At 41.1% G+C, this 24,327-nt stretch overlaps 1 protein-coding gene across 1 annotated transcript in view; it reads left to right on the top strand.

Moving 5' to 3' along the window:
- Positions 1-22,747, top strand: part of LOC117829330 (metabotropic glutamate receptor 4-like) — a 210,601-nt gene extending 187,854 nt beyond the window's left edge. Inside the window, exons 8-11 of the mRNA XM_034706996.1 lie at positions 1,835-1,971; positions 3,267-4,202; positions 18,145-18,391; positions 20,959-22,747. Of these exons, the coding sequence (XP_034562887.1) occupies positions 1,835-1,971; positions 3,267-4,202; positions 18,145-18,391; positions 20,959-21,008 (1,370 nt within the window). The 3' untranslated portion in view covers positions 21,009-22,747. The remainder of the gene's footprint in view (positions 1-1,834; positions 1,972-3,266; positions 4,203-18,144; positions 18,392-20,958) is intronic.
- The last annotated feature ends 1,580 nt before the right edge of the window (positions 22,748-24,327 follow it).

Below are 24,327 nucleotides of genomic sequence, written 5' to 3'. Positions count from 1 at the left end.
GTCCTTGAGCAAGACACTGAACCCCGAATTGCTCCCTCTGTTGTTTAGAGGTGTGTGAATGTGAACGAATGAGATTAGCTAACACTGATGGTCCCTTACTGTAGCAGCCTCTACCATCAGTGAGTGAATGAGTATGAATGGGTGAATGTGATGAGTAGTGTAAAAGCGCTTTCAGTGGTCAGAAAGACTAGAGAAGCGCTATATAAGTACAAGTCCATTTACTATTTTACCATAAAATGTTCTAGTCCAAAGACCTTTTCTGGATGAGCTGAATAATGAGTGCTGCTCTATGGCCAGCTACACAAAGCTGGTTCCAAAAGGCAGCTTGGCCTCCATATGTGCACTGTGTGTGCACACAACTCAACCGCCAGAGAAAATGTTGATATTGGACAAATCTATAAAACCGGATTATCATGCCGTTGACTTCCAACTTGAAATATTTCTCCATACTTTTTCTACATTATCTGCATTTCATCACAAAAATAATTTGGTTTGAAAAGTACAAAACTTGATCAAAATTGAGGATAAGCAACCCTTTTTATTATTCTGTATCAAATAATTCATTCAGAGAAGATTATCTGCCAGTGATGATGATATTTCTTTGTCTTTTATTCAATTTATGCACAGTATAATCCCTGCTCTGGTCAAAGATTCATTAATAGCTTGCGGCCATTTTTCTGTCACTGTTTTGCCATAGATGCAGAAAAAGAGAAGATAAAGTCCACACAAGAAGCTGCTCCAATCCGAATTTAATGAAGATTTTTCATTAAACTCACATTGGAACAGCTTCTGGTGTGTGAACTTTTTCTTCCATTTTCACATCAGTTTTCTCTGTACAGCACCAGTACTTTGGATTTGTGTGCCACTTCAATTTTGCTTATATTTCCATAGATGGGGTTCTCCTACCACTATATGGAAACAGAGCATTAGCTCACTGTGCTTAAACCTGACTACAAAGCTCTTCCTAATTTGTGGCCTTACAGGGTTACAAGAGTTTGGTAAAAGCAAGCAACAACCGCCAGTCTGAAAATACGAAGCCCCTGCAAAAGTGCTAAAAACTACAGCTTATGGAGCGTCTGCTTGAGACTGGCTGCAGAAACACTGGAAACCACATACACACCCATCCAAAAAAGACGATCTTCACAGCAATTACAAACATGTTTACAGCCTGGCTCAAAAAACTGTTTATGTCTCAATAGCTAATTTCTCTCTCTGCGCACAGTGTACGGGGGTGAACTTTTTTAATAACTTGTTATTTCTGAAGATATTAAACTTAAGAGTTTTTCCTAAATAAGGACATGCCTGACTGGATTGACAGGCAGGCACCCTGTAGCTGTTAGCGAAAAGGCTAAAGGCCCGTCTCTTTACCTCCCCCCCAACTCTGATGAAGTTAGTATGAGTTCAGCATTTCAATATGGCACCCGCTGACGAATGGCTTCAAAACAGTGTCATGGGTGACGTCACGAATACTATGTCAATTAATTACACAGTCTATGGGTAAAAGTTTAAAAGTAATGTCAATTGTTTGTATGTGAAATATATTCACTTTTTCATTTCCATTCTGAGCAACTTCTACATTATACTTGCCTTTAGCTCACAAGTAGAAAATGGGGAACATTTTCCTGTTAAGGCTTAAAAATGGGCGCTAATCAGGAATCAAATGGGATAAATGGTCATTATGTAAGTAGCTCCCAGAATACAACTAGTTGTCCTTTTTTTTCAAAGGAAATGACCCCTTCAGAGCTCCTAAAGTCCCAAAAAACAAAGCGTTTTTATTGTGTTCACAAGTTATATTGTGCGTTAGCTTGTAAGTGATGATTTTTCTATCTTTCAGGCATTGCTGGAAACCCAGTGCTCTTCAACGAAGATGGAGATGCTCCAGGACGCTATGAGATCTACCAGTACCAGATCAGAAACCGAACTGGGGAATACAAAATAATTGGCCACTGGACGGATCAACTCCATCTCAACGTGAGCTTCGCGCCTCTTCTGTTTCATGTCCAAACATGCCCCCACTAAAGACTGATGGAATTAAGCCCACAAGTGTTATGTTTGAGTCAGTGTTTGCAGTGAAAAACCTTTCTCTAAAAAGTTGGGTTTTTTTCAGCTGTGCAGTCTTGTGTTTGTTCACACACTCCTTGCAAACCATTGGATAGCGCTTAGTGCCATCTTCAAAGGTGTAAATATCCAGAGGGTGCTTTCAATGATTAACAGGGCAGACAGTGATGAAAAGAAAGCCATGAGAGCTTAAGGACAGACATATTTAATATCATTTCTTCAGACAGCATCACTGACTTCCAAAAAACAATACTGTGGGCAGGAAGCTGTGTGATGAAGTAACGCTATTATAACAGTAAATTACATAAAGGGAAGCAAACAAATTATGTTTTGACAAAATGAAGAGGAAGCCCAGGGCACGCAAAGGAGTCTAAAATTGAACACATGAAGCAGCTTGAGAGGAGCTTTTCCGTCTTTACTTCTTTCAGACACATGTGCTGTGAAAGAAAAAAGAGGGAAAGAGGTTTATGGTGGGCACCTAGTGTGAAACGTGCTAGTTCTAATTCTAAAGCCGGCTATTTAATTAGTGTTCTTTGAGTTCTTAATTAAATGCACATTTAGAGAGAAATTCACCAGCTTTGAATGAAGCAGAAACAATTGAATAAAATTGATAACATGACATTAAAGGGAGACCGGTTTGAAATGACAGATTTAATTTATCTTTACAAGTGTGCTCGTGAGAGGGGGAAAATCCACAAAGGAGTGCAGTAGCCTGAAACAGAAATTATCTTTCCTCGGTCTGATCACAGACAGCTGAGTATTGATTCTTTAACACAAACAACTATTTACCCATGCGAAAAAAAAAGGGAAAAAATGCGTCAGTTCCCTATAGAGCTAACAATGTGTTCCCTCTTTTCTTTCATGTCTCGCCCTTCAGATAACTCGACCTCCCACTGGAAAAAAAAATGCTGAATCTCTGAGGAATGATTCATTTGACCCCAAGTTTGCCCTTTCCCACCCCCTACCCAAATAAATAAATAAAACCAGGAGCATTCAGAGTTGTACTCAAGGCCAGGCTCAAGCATCCAGACATCGAATAACCACAGTCTAGATTGTCCTTGACCTCCTGGGGTATTTTATGGATCAATAAACCAACACCACCTCTACATGCTTTACTTTACAGGATACAGACAGCTCAGTTCTCTACAAATCGCTTTTCCTCTGTCTTTGTCTCTATGTCTGACTATGCCCGTCTGCCTCCCTCACAGGTCCGCTCAATGCAGTGGCCCGGTGGTGTTCGTCAGATCCCGTCCTCAATCTGCAGTCAGCCCTGTCAGGCTGGCGAGCGCAAGAAGATTGTGAAGGGCATCCCCTGCTGTTGGCACTGTGAGCGCTGCGATGGCTATCAGTACCAGGCAGACACCTACACGTGCAAGATGTGTCGCTTTGATTCACGGCCCAATGAGAATCACACGGGCTGCGTTCCAATACCCATTGTTAAACTGGAGTGGAGCTCTCCATGGGCAGTCTTCCCTGTGCTCATAGCAGTTGTTGGCATCATGGCCACCGTGTTTGTGGTGGTCACATTTGTGCGCTACAATGACACTCCAATTGTGAAAGCATCGGGTCGAGAGCTGAGCTACGTGCTTCTAACTGGTATCTTCCTCTGTTATGCCACAACGTTCCTGATGATTTCCACCCCTGATGTAGGGATTTGTTCTCTCCGTAGGATCTTTCTAGGTCTGGGAATGAGCATCAGTTATGCCGCCTTGCTCACCAAAACTAATCGTATATACCGCATCTTTGAGCAGGGCTCCATGTCTGTTAGTGCACCAAGGTTCATTTCTCCGGCTTCACAGCTCGCCATCACGTTCACCCTGGCCTCAGTGCAGCTGCTTGGGGTGTGCATCTGGTTCGTTGCAGATCCCTCCAAGGCCATTATTGACTATGAGGACCAGAGGACATCTAACCCGGTGATGGCTCGTGGGGTGCTCAAGTGTGACATCTCTGACCTGTCTCTGATCTGCCTGCTGGGATACAGCATGCTGCTCATGGTCACCTGTACAGTCTACGCCATTAAAACCAGAGGAGTGCCAGAGACATTCAACGAGGCCAAACCCATCGGGTTCACCATGTACACCACCTGCATCATTTGGCTAGCGTTCATTCCAATCTTTTTTGGCACTTCACAGTCCACAGAAAAGGTAAGCCTATTCCCCTTTATTTCCTTTTTCTTCTTATGTTAGCCAGCCTTTCTGTCTCACAGCACAACCTCAAGGGTTCAAAATATATTATCACCTGAGAATTTAGCAGTTAAAGAGAAAAATACACATTGGCAGTAGTGGAGAGTATTTGAGTTGAAATTTGAGGTACTTGTACTTTGTAATGTGTTACAATTATTGTTTGTCGTTCACTAGTCTTATGTGATCTTATTCAGATTATGCAGTTTTTTTAAGTCTCCTGCTTCTTTGCACAGAGGCTTCCCAAACGAAACACAATAGGGTGACATGTGCGTTGTTACAGAATACGAACATCCCCTATCATCTCTATGGCTTGTGACCTCTCTAAACAAAGAGATCTCTTCTTGTCACTGCCTTGATGCTTTGTCACAGGTTGCCCGTCAACAAACAAGGAATAGCTGTGAGTCACACTTGTCGTGTGACCCTTTCTGGGGAACATGACTAATAGGTACATAGACACAGCTGGATTTCACAATATAAGATGACCCTGATTATAAGATATCTACTCTTTGGAGAAAGACTCTTTGAACCATATATCTTGTTCTTCAGAAGAAAAAATTTAATTGAGGATAATGATAAAACAAACCCATTGAATAAAATGAGGCAGGTTGTTTTTAACACCTTTTAAATAATACAATGTTTTCAATATATTTTAATGGACGGTCTATCAGATGGATGACAGCTCTGATAATGGACATACATTTGTTCTATTTTTCAGTCACATATTCATGCACATTTAAGGTGATCGTCCTGTGCTCACTACCTTCAGACATCAGGCGCTGTGGCACTATATTTCCATATTTTTGGCAGCTGTTTAACGTCTCTGCTGCATTCATAATCATTCCCTTAAAAAAGGCATCATAACTTTGTCTCAGCTGTCGGGTAACTTGTGGTACTTTTGTGCTACTTCGCTCCGGTCACCATGTCTCTTCATCTTTCATCCCCCTGGCGAGGTAATGGTGAGTCATACGGCTGGCTTCAGCCATGAGGGGGCACTCGCTTTAAAGATAAACTCAGCGGTCTAATGATGCAATGATTACTGGCATTTAATTGCCAAACCCTGTATATAAGACGATACCACTTTTCCAGATGTTTTTAATGACAAGTAAACTTCTCTTCAGGTGAATGGTAAATGGACTTGCGCTTTTCTAGTTTTTCTGAAAGCGCTTTTACACTACTTGTCACATTCACCCATTCACACCATATTCACACACAGATGTTAGAAGCTGCTATATAGTAAGGGACCATCAGTATTAGCTAATCCCATTGGTACAAATTCACACACAGCTGAACAACAGTGGGAGCAATTTGGGGTTCAGTGTCTTGCTCAAAACACTCTGGCATGTGACTACAGGAGCTGGGATCGAACCTTCATCCTTCCGATAAATAGACGACCGACTCTACCCACAGCCGCCCCAGGTCAATACGGTAATAGAGTTATACCACATAGCTTGTATATACACTGCCCACAAAAAATAAAGAGAACACTTAAAAATTACAATGTAACTCCAAATCAATCACACTTCTGTAGTATCAACCTGTCCAGTTAGGAAGCAACACTTATTGTGAATCAATTTCACCTGCTGTTGTGCAAATGGGACAGGCAACAGGTGGAAATTAGAGGCAATTAGAAAGACAACATCTATAATGGAATGGTTCTGCAGGTGGAGGCCACAGAACATTTCCCTATCCTCGTCCTTTCTGCCTGATTTGTGGTCACTTTTGCATTTCACCAGTGTCCTCACCACTAGAGGTACCATGCGGCGGTGTCTGCAACCCACAGAAGTTGCTCAGGTAGTGCAGCTCATCCAGGGGGGCACATCAATGCACGCTGTGGCAAAAAGGTTTGCTGTGTCTCCCAGCACAGTGCCAAGAGCATGGAGGAGATACCAGGAGACAGGCCAGTACACCAGGAGACATGGAGGGGGCTGTAGGAGGACAACAACTCACCAGCAAGACCGCCATCTGCCCGTTTGTGCAAGGAGGAACAGGAGGAGCACTGCCAGAGCCCTACAAAATGACCTCCAGCAGGCCACTAATGTGCATGTTTCTGCTCAAACTGTGAGAAACAGACTCCATGAGGGTGGTATGAGGGCCAGACGTCCACAAGTGGGGCCTGTACTCGCAGCCCAACACCGTGCATGCCGATTGGCATTTGCCAAAGAACACCAGGATTGGCAGTTTCGCCATTGGCACCCTGTACTCTTGACGGATGAGAGCAGGTTCACACTGAGCACATGTGACAGATGTGACAGAGTCTGGAGACGCCATGGAGAATGTTCTACTGCCTGCAACATCCTCCAGCATGACCGGTTTGGCGGTGGGTCAGTGATGGTTTGGGGAGGCATATCCTTGGATGGCCGCACAGACCTCCATGTGCTAGCCAGAGGTACCCTGACTGCCATTAAGTTCCCATTGTAAGACCATATCCTGGTGCAGTGGGTCCTGGGTTCCTTCTGATGCATGACAATTCCCAACCTCATGTGGCTGGAGTGTGTCAGCAGTTCCTCCATGATGACGGCATTGATGTTATGGACTGGCCTTCCCATTCCCAAGACCTGAATCCAATAGAGCATCTCTGGGGGATCATGTCTCGTTCCATCCACCAACGCCACGTCACGCCACGTCGCACCACAGACTGTTTAGGAGTTGGTTGATGCCCTGATCCAGGTCTGGGAGGAGATCCCTCAGGAGAACTTACATCGTCTCATCAGGAGCATGCCCAGACGTTGTAGGGAGTGCAGGCACGTGGAGGCCACACACAGTACTGAACCTCATTTTGAATTGTCTTGAGGAATTTCCACAGAAGTTGGATCAGCCTGTGATCTGATTTTCCACTTTGATTTTGAGTATGATTTTGAATCCAGACCTCCATGGGTTAATGATTTTGATTTTCACTGACCATTTTTATGTTATTTGGTTCTCAACACATTACACTTTGTAATGAATAAAGATTTTCAATTGGAATATTTCATTAATCATGATCTAGGATGGGTTGTTTAAGTGTTCCCTTAATTTTTTTGAGCAGTGTATATGATACAATATGTTGTTGGTTCTTCTGACAGAATATATATCCATGGAAAAACTCAGCCTCTCCAGTTATAGGTCTGGCATTGCGAGATGCTGGGTTGCTTACTGATAGGTCTCCTAGTAAAGGGGGGTAATGGAGTGGTGCACTCCAAGAGGTTATACGCTATGTGATGAATCACTCCCAGAAGCTATGAACAGGCAGGCAAAGCCACAAGGTATTGTGGTAATTATTTGTCATTTTGTACATTGTATGTTGGGTGAGATGAGGGGCTTCATGGATAATACTTGTAAGTCAGTTTTGTTTGACACTGTGAAATTGTTGTGACAGATTTTTGCCCAGTAGCTAGAGCTGGAACTGATTATTCTTTTATATTTGAATGGGAATTTCCCTCTGGTCAGAATGTGATCACCAGACTTTTACCTGAAATGGAGTACTTCTGATTCTCCTTCTTCTAAAGCTGTAGATACTTCCTGCATGGCTCAATGCTCTTATTTGAAAACTGCAGTTCAGCAGTCTGAATTTGTTCCCCAGTCCCACGCGGCACTCTATTGTTCATTTCCTTATTAAAATATTCCACTCTGCCTGTATTTCATGACAAGAGCAATTTTTAAAATGAAGTGAATAGAAGTCAGCAACAAAAACAACAACTAAAAATTGGATGTCATGCAGAAGCCTCATATTTTTAAATGTAGTCACAATGTATGAAGTGTGGACACAGTTTTATGAGGGCATTCTCTAATAACTCTGCAGGCAGCACGCAAGCTCATGACTCACATATATGTGACGGCTGTATGCCACAGTGCATTAGAGACCCATGAGCTGTTTACACCAACAGAAGCTCACACTCGTGCTCCCGTGTCAAATCAATGTGCCCGACCTTGTGAACCATGGACCTGGATCACATCCAGTGAGAGTACTGGGAGGCCACAGGTCAAGAGGTATCCAAGAGGGTCGCGGATATGGAGGCAAGGCTTGGACCTCACATTCAGCAGAGGCACTGTGGGTACAAAGCCAAAAGGGTACAACAATAGCACAGTAGAAATGTGTAGATCTGGTTGAAAGAGGTCTTTGGCAGTGTAACAAAGGAGCCTCAGTGGCTACAAGATAAAACAGTGGTGAGAGAAAAAAGCTCCTATTGGCATGGACACTATCAGCGGTGCCAACATGGGTCTGACAGATGCAACAAATTAATCCGTACCTCCCTCCCGTTGGGATTAAACAAAACAATGCATCAAAATGCCGGCTTGGAAAAACTGGCTGTGATGGTTACCTTTATAGAAAAACGTTCATTAGAGACCCTGTGTGTACATTGTGTCAAGCTCAGCACCAAAAAATTTTTTCTGTAGTGTACAGCACTGCAGAAAATATGCATATGACTGCAGCCAATTGAACTTCATTAAAAATGCAGTATGTGACCCGCAGTACAATGATTTTTTTTATATGCTGCATATTGTGTTAACACTGCAGGGTCTAAACTACTATTGCTCTGCATGTTGGCCCCCTCTTACCCCATAAATCAACCAGGGTTAACACTTTAACTGAGCAACAGCATCTACATGTTGAAAAAAATAAGAGACGTGCTGAGCTCGATAGCTTTTTGATAAATTTACGGAGATATATTCAGGGGGAGAAAAATACTGAAATGTCAACCGTCATCACTGTGCATTCTTGATCATCACCCACATAGCACACTCAGTAAAGAAAAAGAAGTCCCAAGTGCAGTCCACATTATTTTTTAATGTGAGTGTTTCACATCTTAAGTCGCATGTCAACAGCAGCCATGAATATCAGCCAGTTCTTTGTTTAATCATTCCATCTCCTCTCTCTGAAGATGAAAGAGAATAATACAATCACACAGAGATTGAACAGCTTTTTCGGAGGATGAGGTAATCCATTAGCTAGCATGGCTTTGAATAGTAAAATGGAAGTGGGAAAAATCTTTGAAGGGTAAGTAAAGTTCTGCCTTCTTCCACTTCTTCTACTCTTAAGATGAAGTTAATTCACAAACCCTGAAAAATTACCCCCACCCAAGCTTAATATGAGACACTCCAAATTATATTAGTGACTCATAAATTATTATTTCCTGTAGAAGGCTGTACACAAAATGGCTAGGAGATAGTTCCACTTTTATCATTTGGAAAACTTCTGCCGTCGCTCTGAGCATTGTTAAGGTAAGACGTGAAATGGAACACAAAATGGAAATTTTGCTTAAGGCGAATGTCCTACATTTTTTCTTTCCTTGTTTGAGAGAGAATAATCATATTTAATATATTACCAAAAAGCCTTTGAGTGTTATGTCGGAAAAAAACGTCCCCATGCAGCACTAAGTTAATTTGTCATTGTAGGCTTCCTTTTAAGAGCTGATATCCAAAAAAAAGAGGAGACATTCAAAGAAGTCTCCCAATACATCATACCTGGAAGAGGTCCCATACTTGTTTGCTGGCAACTTTGGTGTCACACTGAAAAAAATTGAGGCTTTGTTTCTCCTTTCAGAAATCTAATTTGTGTTCACAGCAATCATTTCCTCACCTGCAGTTATTGATCTTTTCTTTCTTTTTTTGACCACTTGAGTTTCGAGACCGATAAATCTAACTTTGACTTTTTCTAGTGCAACAATAACTGCTTGTTAAAGGAAGCCACTTGTTTCTGTTTTGAGAATGTCCAGTCAACACTCCAAATAATGATTTATCTGCTCAGGCTTCCATCAGTGGGCAGTAAGCTCAATCACCATCCTGTTAACCTTCTCCAAAACTGTACCGACACTATTGACACTTACTGAAACCAACTGGGAGGAGTTTTCAACAGGTTCTAAAAGAGACTGAAATAATGCAGTTGCCTTTATATGACCTACAGAAGCAAACAGTGACATCAGCGACAGGACTGATCATTTCTACAATGTGCTTCTTAACGCTTCTAACTGCTTCCAGTGGATCAGTGTCAGACGAGGCGATTCACAGCGTGCTGCCAAAACAGCCTTTGTTCCCATCTTTCACAGCAAGGATTCCCAATGAGTGATACATATGACTGTTGAAAGAAAGCAGGATGATATTTTTTTTGTCAGAAAACACCACTTATGCAGTAACGGAACAGGATCAGCAGAGAGATCAGACGCTGTGTCTACAGGGGCTGCCAAAGCTAAGACACACTGAAAGTTCCTCACAGCAGCTTAAACTGCAATCTTTAATAAAATATGTCTAACCAAAGAACTATCAGATCATATCTCTGACTTATTCCTCAAGAGAAGTTTGCATTGCTTTTGGAAAGCATATACAAAAGGACATTAGGGTGTCAGGTCTGAAATGCTGCTATATATGGTTATGTGGGGCTTTTACTGCTGTGCTATTCTTTATGTAAAAAACAATGCCTGTGACAGATTATCTGAGCTGTTACATAAACAATGTTCTTATTTAAGGAATTAACATGTCAAAGCAAACACACCTCATAATCATCATACTGTATATGACAGGCTGCACAAAGCCTTGCAGCCAACATTGACATGTCTCTTCAGAGCAATTAAATGCTCCACTTCCTCCGGGTCTTGATTTACCTTATCTTGCTGCCTATGCGCTCATCACCAGTTCACAGCGGGGCCTCTGCCTCAGCAATACAAGCACACACTCATTTATTTGTCATCTGGTGCCAGGATAAATGTAACGAATGCCATGGGAGGCTTCCTCCATCATTCAAACGGGGACATCTGTTCCATCTATGCAGCGTGATCATCAAGCTTTATGCTAGCTTCGGGAACAGAAGTGACACCTGCTTACCTGGAGGAACGGTCTAAATCAGCGGCTGTCTCAAAGACAGAGGTGGGAGGAGAGACGTTGGACAATAGTATGCAAGGGAATGAGGCTTCAGCACAATAGGCTCAGTTCAAATTCAATCTGCCCACACAAAGAGGGTCCTGCCATTACGGTGCATGAATGGGCTGATGAATTGAGTGCTGTTGTTTATTTCTCTATGAAGTCTCCATCACACTATTGGCACTGTCAACTCCACAGCAAAAAACTGCTGTTAGTGCACTAGTCAGACAAAGAGTGGGAGTTGCAGTGGGTTCAACGAGAGCAGATGTCAGACAGGAGTGCGCTCATGACTGTGCCGGCTCAGTGTTTTTTCAGCTACCTGTTAACACCCCCCGGTCCTTCCTATTACTCTCTTTGTCTCTTCTCATTGCAAAGATAAACAGAATAATTCACAGTTGTATCCCGGAGGCCCGATAATACATAATGAAGATGGATGCTGCGGAGCAGAGGGAGCTGAGCAACATCTTGGACTTCAGATGTTGCACTCATTAAGCCTACAGCACCAGCATCATCTGGGCCTACGCTGCTGACCTCTGGGTGCTCCAATAATGGTTGAACAGGCCATGCAACTAATCAAGGCCATAGGATTGTGATCTTTATAAATGACATCATCCCATGTAGCTATATTATTGTGTCCCCCAAGGCTTCTATTTGTTTATTAGCTTAATTAGAGTGCAATTATAGGGAATTTTCTTGCAGCAAGCTCCTCTGTTGAATGTTTTCATAGCATGCAGAGATATAACGCAGCAGCTTAATGCAGAGAGGGAATTATACAGTTTAAATGAATTTGATTGTTTGCATCCTGAAGCAGAAGCTCTCAAGAGTCCCTGTTTGAGAATAGAATCTGTTTACATTCATCAACCCTCAAATTAATCTAATGTTATCACAGTTGTTCTCGCTCTGCTCTCTGCAGGCAGTGATGCGAGTTATTTTTTAACTCCTCATCATATAGGTACTGATGGATTGTTTTCCCAGTGACTTGTTTGGTCATTAATGCTGGCATACAAACTTGTCCTCCACGTTACGTTTTGCCTCAGGCAGGATGTGCTAATGGCAATGTGTAGACATGTGTGTGAGTTAAACAGCAACTCGCTTTTATGAGCTGCGGGGCTGTGCATGCTCAGGTGCACTGCAATCAGGAGGAAACAAATTAATGGATTGAAAACTGGAGTGGCTCTGACACTGAAAACAGGACTCCATTTGTAAGCAACAGCACTGTGGCTCCATCAACAGAACTGTTTTGAATTCCACTCGTTATAAGGGCTGTGCAGACTATATTTTTACTGTTACAGACTGTGTCAGGTACATAAGCCCTACATTATAAATCCTGTAGACACCTCTAGGGAGCTCATGTTTCTATAGAGGTCAGAGATGCTGTTATTTTTTTACTTAAAATATATATTTTGTTGCATCAGGATAGAACTTCTCAACTTATTTCTTTGGTGTATGGATGAGTATTGCAGGTTAACCCAAACCAAAGAGGGCATGTGCTGAGTCAAGTGAAAGCGTCACTGAAAACACAGGAGAAAGTCTTGCACACTGCAGGGCTTTGATATTCAAGATTACATAAGTCACCAGGGGGGTGACGTTTAGAGAAGAACTTCATCAAACTAAAACAACTTTTTACAGCGCCATCTTAAGGGTTACCATAATTTACTGTGGTTCTTTTGACTGAGATGGAAAACAGCTATTTCTTACTCGTAAGGAAGCCGCTAATTAATTGGTGTTTGGCAAGCTAACAAATCAATGTTTTTTGGCTCATGCATGATAAGATTTTGGTGCCTTATTTTTAACATATTACTTTTTTGTTCAGCAGTTGAGATTGGTGAATAGTAAGGGTGACCCCAAATAGTCTAATATTCGACGATTCAGTCTGGAGAGCCTTAGTTGACTGCCAAACTCGTAGTTGAACATCTGCATATGAAACGAGGATCATTCCATTCAAACTATGGGGGCGCTTAATGTCTAATTTTATATAATTTCCTGTTTTCAGTATAAACCATGTCTCATATATCCTATTTTGATATAAATATAAACTTATAAATATTTAATGTATTTCTGGAAATAGCTTTAGAAGTGTTAAATCTCCTTAAGGTGGTAATTAAATCTCCCCTGGTAATTAAAGGTGGACTCTCCCATTTAGCGGGACCTGTGGAGCAGCGATATCTCAGCTGGTCTTTAAATCTTGTTAGGTTCATAGCAGCTTCAAAATGTCAGACAAAATAAACTTCAGATGATCCTGAAAAAAGTGTACTGTACTGGGCCGTTGAAACGGTGCCAAAAGAACGAGGATGGATAACTATCTACTCTAGTGTCTCTTTCACTTTAAGCTATGATCCTCTTAATTGTAAATGGTTATGTGTATTATAGTCATACGGTCAATATAATGCAGACTTTGGGTCAGTGAAGAAAAAAAAACAAACATTCGATGATTCGTCGACTATGGCAAGAACTGACGAATCAGATTCGAAGAAGCAAATCCTCAGTCGGGGTCGCCCCTAGTGATTACGAACTTTCTTAAAGAGATGAAGATGACATTCAGAGCTGAGATATTCCTGAACATGTATTGTGTTCAGTCTAGAAACTCAAGGGCTAATTTACTGTAAGGATGGATAGCCGCCCCTGTTAGCACAGATAACTCTGCACTATGTATCCATGCTATCCGTCCGTCCTGAATTCTCAAAGCGCACAAACCTAATGATATTCAAGCGGAAAAAACCCAACAAAGTTTTGCAGCCCTGTGCATTTCGCTCAATTTTTTTACATCTGATATGTAAAAATTACAAAAATGAGTAACGTTATTTAATATTAAGTATCTAAATGTAAAGGTATATTATTTTCAAGTCATTGAGAGGTGGAATTGTTTACATAGTCACAGAAAAGTCTGAGCGTTATAATGCTTATAAATAATGTGGCGCAGTTATCACTCAGCAGCGCCAAAAGTTTCACTCTAACCGTGCAGAGCTGTTGGTGCCATTTTTGTGAATAAGGTACTTATAGGTACTCGTTTGCACAGATAGGGGCCTATTTTGCACCAAATGAATGCATAATGGCTCATTGAAATGTATGCAAACTACACCATTGCGCAATGATGCTATTTGCAGTGCATTTGTATTGCCCTTTGTTTTGGGAAAGGACAGCTCGAGAGTGCCAGAAAACGAGGTGAAAGAGACCAGTGCAATACGGACTACAGTCTCTGTACATGGGGCGCCTGTATGCAACCCTTTGTTCATGCTTTGCGAATGAGAGGGTTTCTGTTTTAGTGTTTGTGAATTACGCATCTTTGGATTTTAAAAAAATGGGTGACATCGCCCTGATTTCGGGACCAACGTGTCACCCTCTACAATTAACTGATAACGTAATCTGCAGATTGTTGAATGAATTGTCTAGATATATAGTTTGTGACGACCTGTATTATTTTGTAGTAGGCTGGTCAGTAAACTTGAACTAATTTTGCACCATTTGGTCATATCACCGTGTGTATATTGAAGTACTTTTAAAACTTTTAAGCTAATTTCAGCTGTATCCCCGGGCACTATTTCAAATTATGGTTAATTAACTCCAGTACTTTTCTTCATTTCTCTCTCACTATCTCGCATTATATACTTAGTGACCTCAAGGGTTGCTTTGAAGAGAGCTATTCTTGTTTAAAAGGCTGCAGAGCATTTATTTTTTGTCTCTGTTCATGTGAGTAACAGCTTGGGTTCAGCGGTCTGTCCCCGAGGCGGCAGTGAACCAAGCCCAGAGCAGTTCACTGGTTAACACTCCCTACAGCTGCAGGAGACCACTGCAGCTGTCCCTCTCTCATACAGCCTCCATTCTTTCATTGTTCTCTCCGGCCAGCGGTCCCACATGGTCCCCGTTCTGACTGACAGAGATGAGATGCATCCAGTCTGGAAGGGGAAAGCACCACGGAGAGTCACAAATAATAAAAACAAACACAATATTCAGGCAGAGGTCACATCTGGGGGAGCTAAATGTTACTCTGCTTTGATGAAAAACCAGCAGGGACTTACTGGGGGTCACCTAGGTGCTGATGAAAGCTCACCCAGTCAATAGGAAGAAATACTACTCTAAAGGTAGAATCCATCAAATATTTATAGTTTAAGCTGCAGAGCCTGTGAACGTGTGCCTGTTTCAGTTGATTCTAGTATCATAGCTCCAGTCTGATGCGTTTGATCCTGATCTGTTTGTGCTTGTTTGGAGCATATATTGAAATACTTCAGTCTGCAGAGGTTTAATTACAGTTGTAAATCCATTCTCATGGCAGTCTTAAAACAGAACTACACTTTATTAAATCCCACACCTGCTTACATTCACATCACTCTAGCCCATAGCAGTTTTTTTATATTAAAAATCTCCCTTAACCATCCATTAGAGAAACAATAAAACACATGTAACCTTATGACTGTGATTCTTAAACTGCCTTTAAAAGACAGGAACTGAAAGAGCATTATTAAATGCTTTCATCACTCAAAAACAAACACCAAGAGCTTCTGCTTGAGGCAGTGTGAGAGCTTAATGTAGAAGAAAATGTGCTAATAGTTTAGGTTGTTTCTCAGCAGACCAGATCATGAAACATCAGGCTTCAGAGCTGGTTTGAATTTGTTCCTCACTGATCAAATTTTAAAATGGGGTGGAAACTTGGTTAAATATATTTGACATATGAAGGAGTCAGCAAGCAGGAGAGACAACCTACACTGTTTCTAAATTTCCATACTTGGATAATTATTGTGCTGCCAGGTAATAACAGCCTTTCATGTTTTCATATGAGATTTTCTCTCACTAAGAGGATGATGATGATGCTGCCTGCCAGCTCTTGCTCACGTCAGTAAATATCGTATCCACACCTTGGAAACTGCACTGTTGCCCCCTCAAAACCTTCTGTAAAGAATGGAGTCTTTACAGAGCACAACAAAGGAATTGTACGCATCTGCCTTAAACAATGTTGTCATCTGCATACTAGTCATTGGTACCAAGGTACATTAGGTGTAGCGATAAGTTGAGTTACTTTAAATTACAATCTTTAGCGTTAAGATACAATACAATGGGAAATGATATAATACGCAACACTTGGCACACGATAACGATGATATTACAATACAGCAATAATCAGTACATTGCAAAACAATCATGTAACAATATCTGATTATAATAACATCTCATGGAAATCTTTCACTTGATATTCCATTAACACAGCAGGTGATCCGCGTCTAGAAGAGCCTTGTTAATGATAGAGTTTTCATAGCAATCCAATACTAAGAAAGTTCAGAATGACAAATGTCGATAATTTTATATTAGCTATATGAGAGGGTCCCTATTTAACATGAGATGTAGCAACTTAATCAATGCATTAAAAGAACGGACACACTGAATGACACTTTTCTTTGACCACCTGCAGGGCATGTGTTAAGCACTGCAAGTTATCAGACACAAGGGGAAGAGAGCGACGTGAGAGCTTTTAGTTAATTGAATGCGGATGGCAATGGATGAAAACAGGAAAATGGTTGGTGGATATACTTTGACAGGCAGAAATACATTAAATTGGTTGGTCGTGTTATTGTCCATGTGTGGGAAACACTGTACTAGCTTAACGTGGTCCTTATACAGGGTTTAAATTCTACTGTTTTCTTTTCATCCTTCATCATGTAAATATTCATTACAACCAGGCTGTTAATACCCAGTTGTCAGTCCAAGGCTTGCTCCAAACTATCTGTTATAGCACTCCTACTTTAACATCCAGTTATCTAACCCTATAAAACAGGATATGGCTTTCTTATTTTAAATGAAGTAAGTTATAAGTATCCTATCATTTGTCAACCTTGTAAAACCCATGATTTCATGTGTTGTATCATTAACAATTCTTCCCTTTGATTGCAAGTCCAGGAAACCTCCCTATTCCAGTCACAATACCTTACATTTCACTGCATTATGCTGTTTTATTTGTAGCATTTAATTTACAAGCGTAAAGTCAAGCAAAGTCACTTATATAAGTAGGAAGGTTTGTTGCAGTTTATTCATTTGTAACCGCCTCTGCAGTTCTACTTGTCGGGTTTACGCAGTCAGAAATTCTTATCTTCAGCCCTGAACTACAGGTTGGGGAATACCATGTTTTTAGCTTCCCTCTTTCTGATTCGAAACAGGTTATCACTCTGAACAGTGTTAGCTGATTATGTCATAATACTCTTCCAAAGTAGAAAACAGTATAAAGCAAGAAAACCAAGTCGAACTGAAACTGAGTAATCTAATGTGTGTTTTTGATATCCATACGTTCATGGGTTTTCCTTCTGATCTCCTCACCTCATTAGTCACTCTACAAAAGGTACAAAGGGACCTCCTGCTATTGGAAATGCTGTAATACTTTGCTTTGATTTGATGCATTAAAGTCAGCAGTATCATTAAATTGTAACGTCTGCAACACAACTTACAACTTAATTCCTCTCACATGGCCAGTCAAGCAGTCATGACACAGGACAATGTACAGAAATTACACAAGCTTCCCTTCTCCTTTAATGCTTCCCTCAAGACAGCTCATTAATTCACTGCAGCTTTGGAAACAATTAAAATGGAATGAGTGAGAATGATACTCAGAGTGTTCCTCCCCCATGATTCAGAGGATTTGACCATGTGTAACATTTTCACAAGCTTGTTTCTTTTTTATAGGCGTGGTTGTTATGAGTCAGAAAAGCGTTCAATCGTCTGGTGTTATCAATTATCTGTTCGGGTTGACGTGACGGCCATATTAAAATTAGTATGGCAGAAAATTAAACAAACAAGGTGGCCTTGGCTGGTTTGGCACACACTCTGTATAAGCAGATGAGACGCTGAATTAAAACAAGTTTTACAACATCACTTGCATTAAACAGTTATGGAGCCAGCGTTAGATGCAGCAGAAAAGGTTTTCACAACAGCTTGGCCAACAAACGGGTCATTGGATGCTCTAATCAGAAAGATACACAGCAGATGTCACTTGTGCTACGCAGGCCACTACCATTATAGAACTACACAATGCAATGCCAAGAAACAGGTGATAACGCTTGTTTTTTTCTTTTGGTCCATTTTTATCTTCCAGATGTACATTCAAACAACTACACTCACCATCTCTGTGAGTTTGAGCGCCTCAGTGTCCCTCGGGTTGCTCTACATGCCGAAGGTCTACGTGGTTCTCTTCCATCCTGAGCAGAATGTGCCCAAGCGTACACGCAGCCTGAAGGCCGTGGTTACTGCAGCCACAATGTCCAACAAGTTCAACCCCAAGGCCGGACTCAGACCCAACGGAGAAGCCAAGACTGAGCTGTGCGAAAGCCTCGAAACACAAAGTAAGCACACACATGCAAATGAGAAAACTATTGACTATTCTATTTTTCAATTCTTAGGCACGTTTTGACCTCCAGGGTGTAAATAAAACAAATTAATGAAGAGATAGGAAGCAGAGTTAAGAACAGTAACTCAACAGATGTGTAGCATGTTATTTAACACTTCATTGGATACAGTGAATGTGCCGTTGTTTATTTAGATAATGTTTGCCAGTCAGGAGGAACCAGTGCAGGAGGCCTAATTGTGTTACCGGAGTGAAGTCTTGGAGGAATGGATCCCAGTTGTCAACATAGAATGTAGACTTATGTGTTCAACAACGCAATTTCACTTCTACCTCAATAAACACAGGCAATGTTGATTTAAAAAGAAATCAACATTTCCCGTCTTTACTGAAGTAGAAGTGTTTAGCACTGTCACTTCTTCTGATGTTCAAAAGAACTGTATGCTAGGACGACAATTTCCCCCTCTTGCAGTTCATTTTTTATTTCAGGATCATATACGTACATCAGGAAAAGGAACCCTCACTATCAAATAACTTAAACTAATGAATTAATAGAGTTTAATCTGTGCAGTTGATGAGACCTTTCTTTATGAGGATTGAGCATTGGCAAAAGGAGTTCAGTTTGTTCCCATGTAGCACAAACCATACCATGCCATTATTTATTCCGCATTTGTAGCTTTGAGAACAAATAGAACGATGTCAGCTTAGAGGGGGAGCAAGAGAAAGGGAAGCATTTTGGAACTCAGCATTCAGTTATCAATTTAAATGAATACATCAGGGGTCACAGATTTTACTTTCTCCTCTGTTCATCAGACAACTCACTCTGTTCAGTGCTGCACTACGTTTATAATGCATGTGTCATCATAGCCTGACAGCAGGGCATATCCAGATTTTTGACCAGACACACATTCAAATAGATACTATTCATCTACCACTTCTGTCTTCACTTGTTATATCTACTATAACTACTTATTAAGACTTTCACGATATGAGATTTTTCATTCACAATTATCTTAGCCAAAATTATTCACATTAAGAATATTATTATGGAAAGCTTACATTACGTCATAAACATTGCGAATAACCTACATGTCATCATCCATATTTAATTATGTTCAAAGTAACGTGTTATTCCCAGCCTTGAGACAGAGGGATCGAATAAAATTAAAACTCTTTGTCTTCTTCTGTGTGTGATTTTGCTTTCCACATTGTCCACAAGAACTCTCAGTCTTTTGTATGCAATCCAAAAGAACTCACAAACTGTCCAAACATTGTGGTAAATGTGTTGTTATTGAACTACATTACCCAGAAGGTTTAGCGCTAGAGAGGGTGAGTATAGGAAAAGCCTGAGGCTCCGTGGTACAGTTTATGTTATGAATGAAGAGCACATGAGTTGTCATGGAGTCGAGATACTCATAATTTTTTTTTCTTTAGCAGTCAAATTTTTAGCACATTGTAAATAATCAAGAGGCACCTGACTCTCTTTTTTGAAGCTGCTGAATCTCTGTAGGATTGCCTCTTCTTATAAAAATGCTTGACTCTATTCTATCAGCGCCTCTCTTTGGATTTATACAAGCGAGGTAAATAATGACTTCAGCAATTGAGTCAGCAGAAATTACTCATGTGACGCCCAAAACGATCCTCCTCAGCTCGCCTCGGGCAGAGAAAGGTTTTAATCGGTCACGTCTGTCAGCAGAGATACACCCCCTCTGTCTGGCCTGCACTAACAAGAAATTGAGCCTATTGTGACACATTTTAAAGCTGTGTTTACCCCTTACCTCTCATACCTCCGCTGGTGAGGAATGTTTCCCTCCATAAAAGAATAACAGAGCTGACATTGTATAACTGTTAACACAAAAAGTTGAAATCAATATAGACTGTGTGACAATGCCCTGCAAGAACAATAGCAAATAAGTAAAGCTACATGTAAGCACAGGGCAACATTTATTCCAGTCTTGCTTTAAGTTTCCGTGGAAGGTTTATAGAGCTTTTTGTTACAATAAGTGGCGAGGAATTGATGGCCAGCAGCAATTTATCCTGATGGGGGTTACCGTTTACAGGGGCTGTACAGCGTGTGGTTATTTGAATAAGCACCATTCGTCATTGTCATTGCCCATGTCGATGTGTGGCTTGATGAAATTGAAAAATTCTTGTCTGGGTTAGCTCCCCCAACTGCGGAGATCTGGTGGTGATATGTCAGGATTTATCTGCTCCACCTCAGCGAATCAGCTAACACGGTCTAGAGAGACAACTGGAACGTTGAGGTCTGATAGCTGAAGAAAAGAGAGGTGGTGATGAGGGAGGGGGTTGGGCGGCAGGCTTTGCTGAAACCTCTGTCTGATGGAGGTAATACATGTGTTCAGGGTAATGCAAGGATTGAGGGCAAGAATATATATTGTAACACTAAAGTTGAGGGATTATTGGCAGAACTTACTTATATTTGACATTTTTCAGTGTCAAACACCAGAATACTTCTTTGACCTTGTTTTTCTCAACTCAGGCTACAATTTTTCACCCATTTTTCATTCCGTTTGACCTTTTGTCTCCCCTCTCATTCTTCTCTTTCAGCTTTCCCTACAAAGCAAACCTACATCAGCTACAGCAACCATGCAATCTAAGGGACAAAGGGTCTTATCATAATACAGGATTTTCAGCCTCACTGAAAAAAACATGCAGTGGAAGATCACATGGGCTGCATTGTTGAAAAAAATAAAATAAATGGATGTGTCCTTGTAGGCGAGGAGATCTCAGAAGCATTGCCCAAAGACGTGACATGTAAGGAGACCACAGGAAAGGACCAAACAGGGAACCAGAACAGATAAAAGTACAATTGTAACACTCCATCTTCTGTCTGCCTCACAAGAAAACACAAACAAACAAAAAAGAAAAATGAAAAATACTTGCATGGCAGAGGCACGGAGATTGAAGGATGGAGCTTTCCTTTTGAGTGTCTACATTTCAGCAATGCCCTCTTTCAAAAACTCTTCTGTCATCCTGAGCAGTTTTGACTCAAACTGAACTCTAACACAGGATGTGTTCAGGTGTTCTCAGTGTTGTCTGCCAGTTCTGCAAACTATAATTAATCTCAAAACCCCTCAAGGCATCACAAGGGATTAATCAACACCAAAAAGGCATGAAAACATGGTCCATGGATTTCTGAGAGGGGGTTGTGTTTGTTTTCGTTTCTAAATGTGCTCCGCTTTCATGAGTCATATGACTGAAAATGATGATCATCTCCAGAGTAAAACAGATCTGTACCAGATTCCATGTATTTTTTTCCCTATTTCAGGTTTCAGCTGAGTCAACAAGAGTGACTTCAAGATGGTCTCTGCCGATTTTGAGCATGCCAGTTTCAACATCCTGTGTTGTGTTGTAAAAAAATACTAAGAAAAAGAAAAAACAATATCTTTGGAATGCGTTTAAACTCTGTTGCAGCGTTGTTACCAATTGTTTGGGCCTGAGCCTGTTGTGCGTTAAAAACTGTTCTCCAATGGTGAAGGTCTAGTGAGTGATTATTTATCTGTGCTTAAGTGAGGCCATGATTTGTATTACCAGCTAGCCTAAGGCTGCCACTGCCCTCTGCATACCTGTATGTGCTTTGAAACGGTGGCTCCCGGTTAAAACAAACAGTATTTTAGCCAGGAGATCTCTCTGTAAGCTGTCATCCAGGATGACCCTCCCGTCACTGCCACCAGCTATTCTCTCGGTCACACAGAGTGCGAGGGTAAAAGCTTAGCTGTACAGATCCATTAGGAGGGGAATTAAGATGAAGTATGCCCTTGAGGGGATTTTGCAATATGCCCTTAAGGTGATATCCATAATGGACCAGCTAGTGAGAAAATTCATTACTACACATGTCCTCCTCGGGCACTCCAGTGATCAGGAGGAGGTGTCAGGGAATTGTAAGGCTTTTCAACAAATGAAAATCTAATTGCAAAAGTATACAATATCTCTATCAATCACCCTAAGCTGGCTGAACGGATTTATAGTTGGCGTTGCGTGGTATAAAAGCCTTCTAATGTCTTGGGGAAAACATTGTGGGTCATTTGTGTTGTGAATTCAATGCTGCTTTTCATGCCTCCCTCTGTATTTTTTTCAACACCATTTGTGTTGCAGAATAAAATGTGAGTGCTGACCAAATTAAATGGCAAGTTAATGTATGTTATTAAATAGATTGATGATGTCTGCTTTATGTCCTGACATATCCTAAAATTGGGGAAAATGTACAAAAAGATACAGTGCCTGGCTATCTGACTATGTATTTGTAAAACCTCATGAAAACTAATGAAGTGTGTGAAGCATGTTTAGTTTTTTTTATACAAATTTTTATTTCTATTAAAAATGTTTTAAACTTCAACATTCATATTCAGGTTTGTTTGATTCAGGAAGTCCATCGGCTCCTACTATGAGTTTGTTTGTTCATTAATGTCATATTTAGACAAAAAGGAGGAATGCTATCTTGAAAGGTACAGTGAGTAGTAAGTTGCTGCATTTAGCGACTTGGTAGAAATTGAATATGTTATAAATATGAATCAGTGTATAATCACCTGAATATAATAATTGTTTTGGATATGTTCACTTAGAATGAGCTTTTTAGTGTATCTCTAAAATCTGACTTCCACCAGGTCCGTGTCTGATCCATCTTCAATTCACTGCGGTCCAGCTCAGAGCAGGACCTTCCAGACAGCTGGAGTGTGACCAAGATTTTCCAGCGATTGTGACGTAAAGAGGCGGGCTTTGAGCCTCCTAGCCAACAGCTACAGTGTTCCCGTCTGTCAATCAAGTCAGCTGTGCCTCTCATTGGAAGACTCGTAATCTAAATATCTTTGAAATTGCAGCGTTAGAAAATAACCCCCCCCCCCCCGCACAGTGTGTGCCAATCGAGAAAGTAGCTATTCAGACTACACTGTTTTTTTGTACCAGGCTGTAAGTTTATTTCTGCTGTAAAGATCATCTTTTTGGAATTGGTGTGGTTTCCGGTACTTCCGGAGCCAGCCTCAAGCGTATCCTAGAAGTACTGCAGTTTTTAGCACTTCCGCATTGGACTCATATTTTTTGACCGGAGGTTGCTGCTTGATAGAAACCTATCAACTCCGATGCCATGACGGATCAAAGAGGGACTGGACGCGGATCTGGAGGAATTTGGTGGTAAGGAGCGGGTTACTTGCCAACTTGCACTGCCATGTTTCTACAGTAGCACTGCACGGACAAACAAGCAAGCAGCATTCACATTTTTAAATTTAGTGAGTGGCCACCGGAAACACATAGGTTGGAAGACAGGGAAGAAGAGCCAGATAGAAGTTTTTGATCACAAACACTTGACAAATTGAGGAGAACTTCATCAATAGGAGGGGTGAGCAAGGGAGTGTTTTAGTCTGGAATTTGTTCATTAGGTATCACCCATTTCTACACACTTTACCTTTAACCATCAGTACATGCAACACATGAGTAAGAAACCAAACAGTACATTAAAAGACTGATAAAGTCCCCAGATGATTGATTGGCATCACTTCTATGTGAGTGTGTTTTATTCCTGCTGTAAACTAATAATGCAGATTAAAAACAAGTTTTTCAGCCCTGAAGAAGAGAGACAAAGGCTGCCATCCTCTGAATAACATGTTGCCATAATTGCTCTGATAATAGCACTGCGAGAACAGAGAAATGGTGGAGGGAAACCTGAAATTATTTACAATGAATGGTTAGCTGCTTCTTGAATTCAAGGCCTCTGCTACAGAGAGTTCTCAGGATCCATTATCTTCTCCACGCCTCCGTTGCACTGCAAACCCACAACACAAAAGACGAGCAAACACAAGTTGTTGCATAGCAAGTGTGTTAAATGCATGCCCACGACTAGGTAAATGCAATATGCAGAGCAACGTGTACATCATCCTCACACAGAAGGGAAAGAAAGAGGTCTGCAGTGTTCTGTTATAAGAG

The sequence above is a fragment of the Notolabrus celidotus genome, chromosome 1 (genome assembly GCF_009762535.1).
Source record: "Notolabrus celidotus isolate fNotCel1 chromosome 1, fNotCel1.pri, whole genome shotgun sequence".
Lineage (NCBI taxonomy): Eukaryota > Metazoa > Chordata > Actinopteri > Labriformes > Labridae > Notolabrus > Notolabrus celidotus.
The sequence above is the reverse complement of the archived record's forward strand: the minus strand, read 5'-3'. Positions and strand labels throughout refer to the sequence as shown.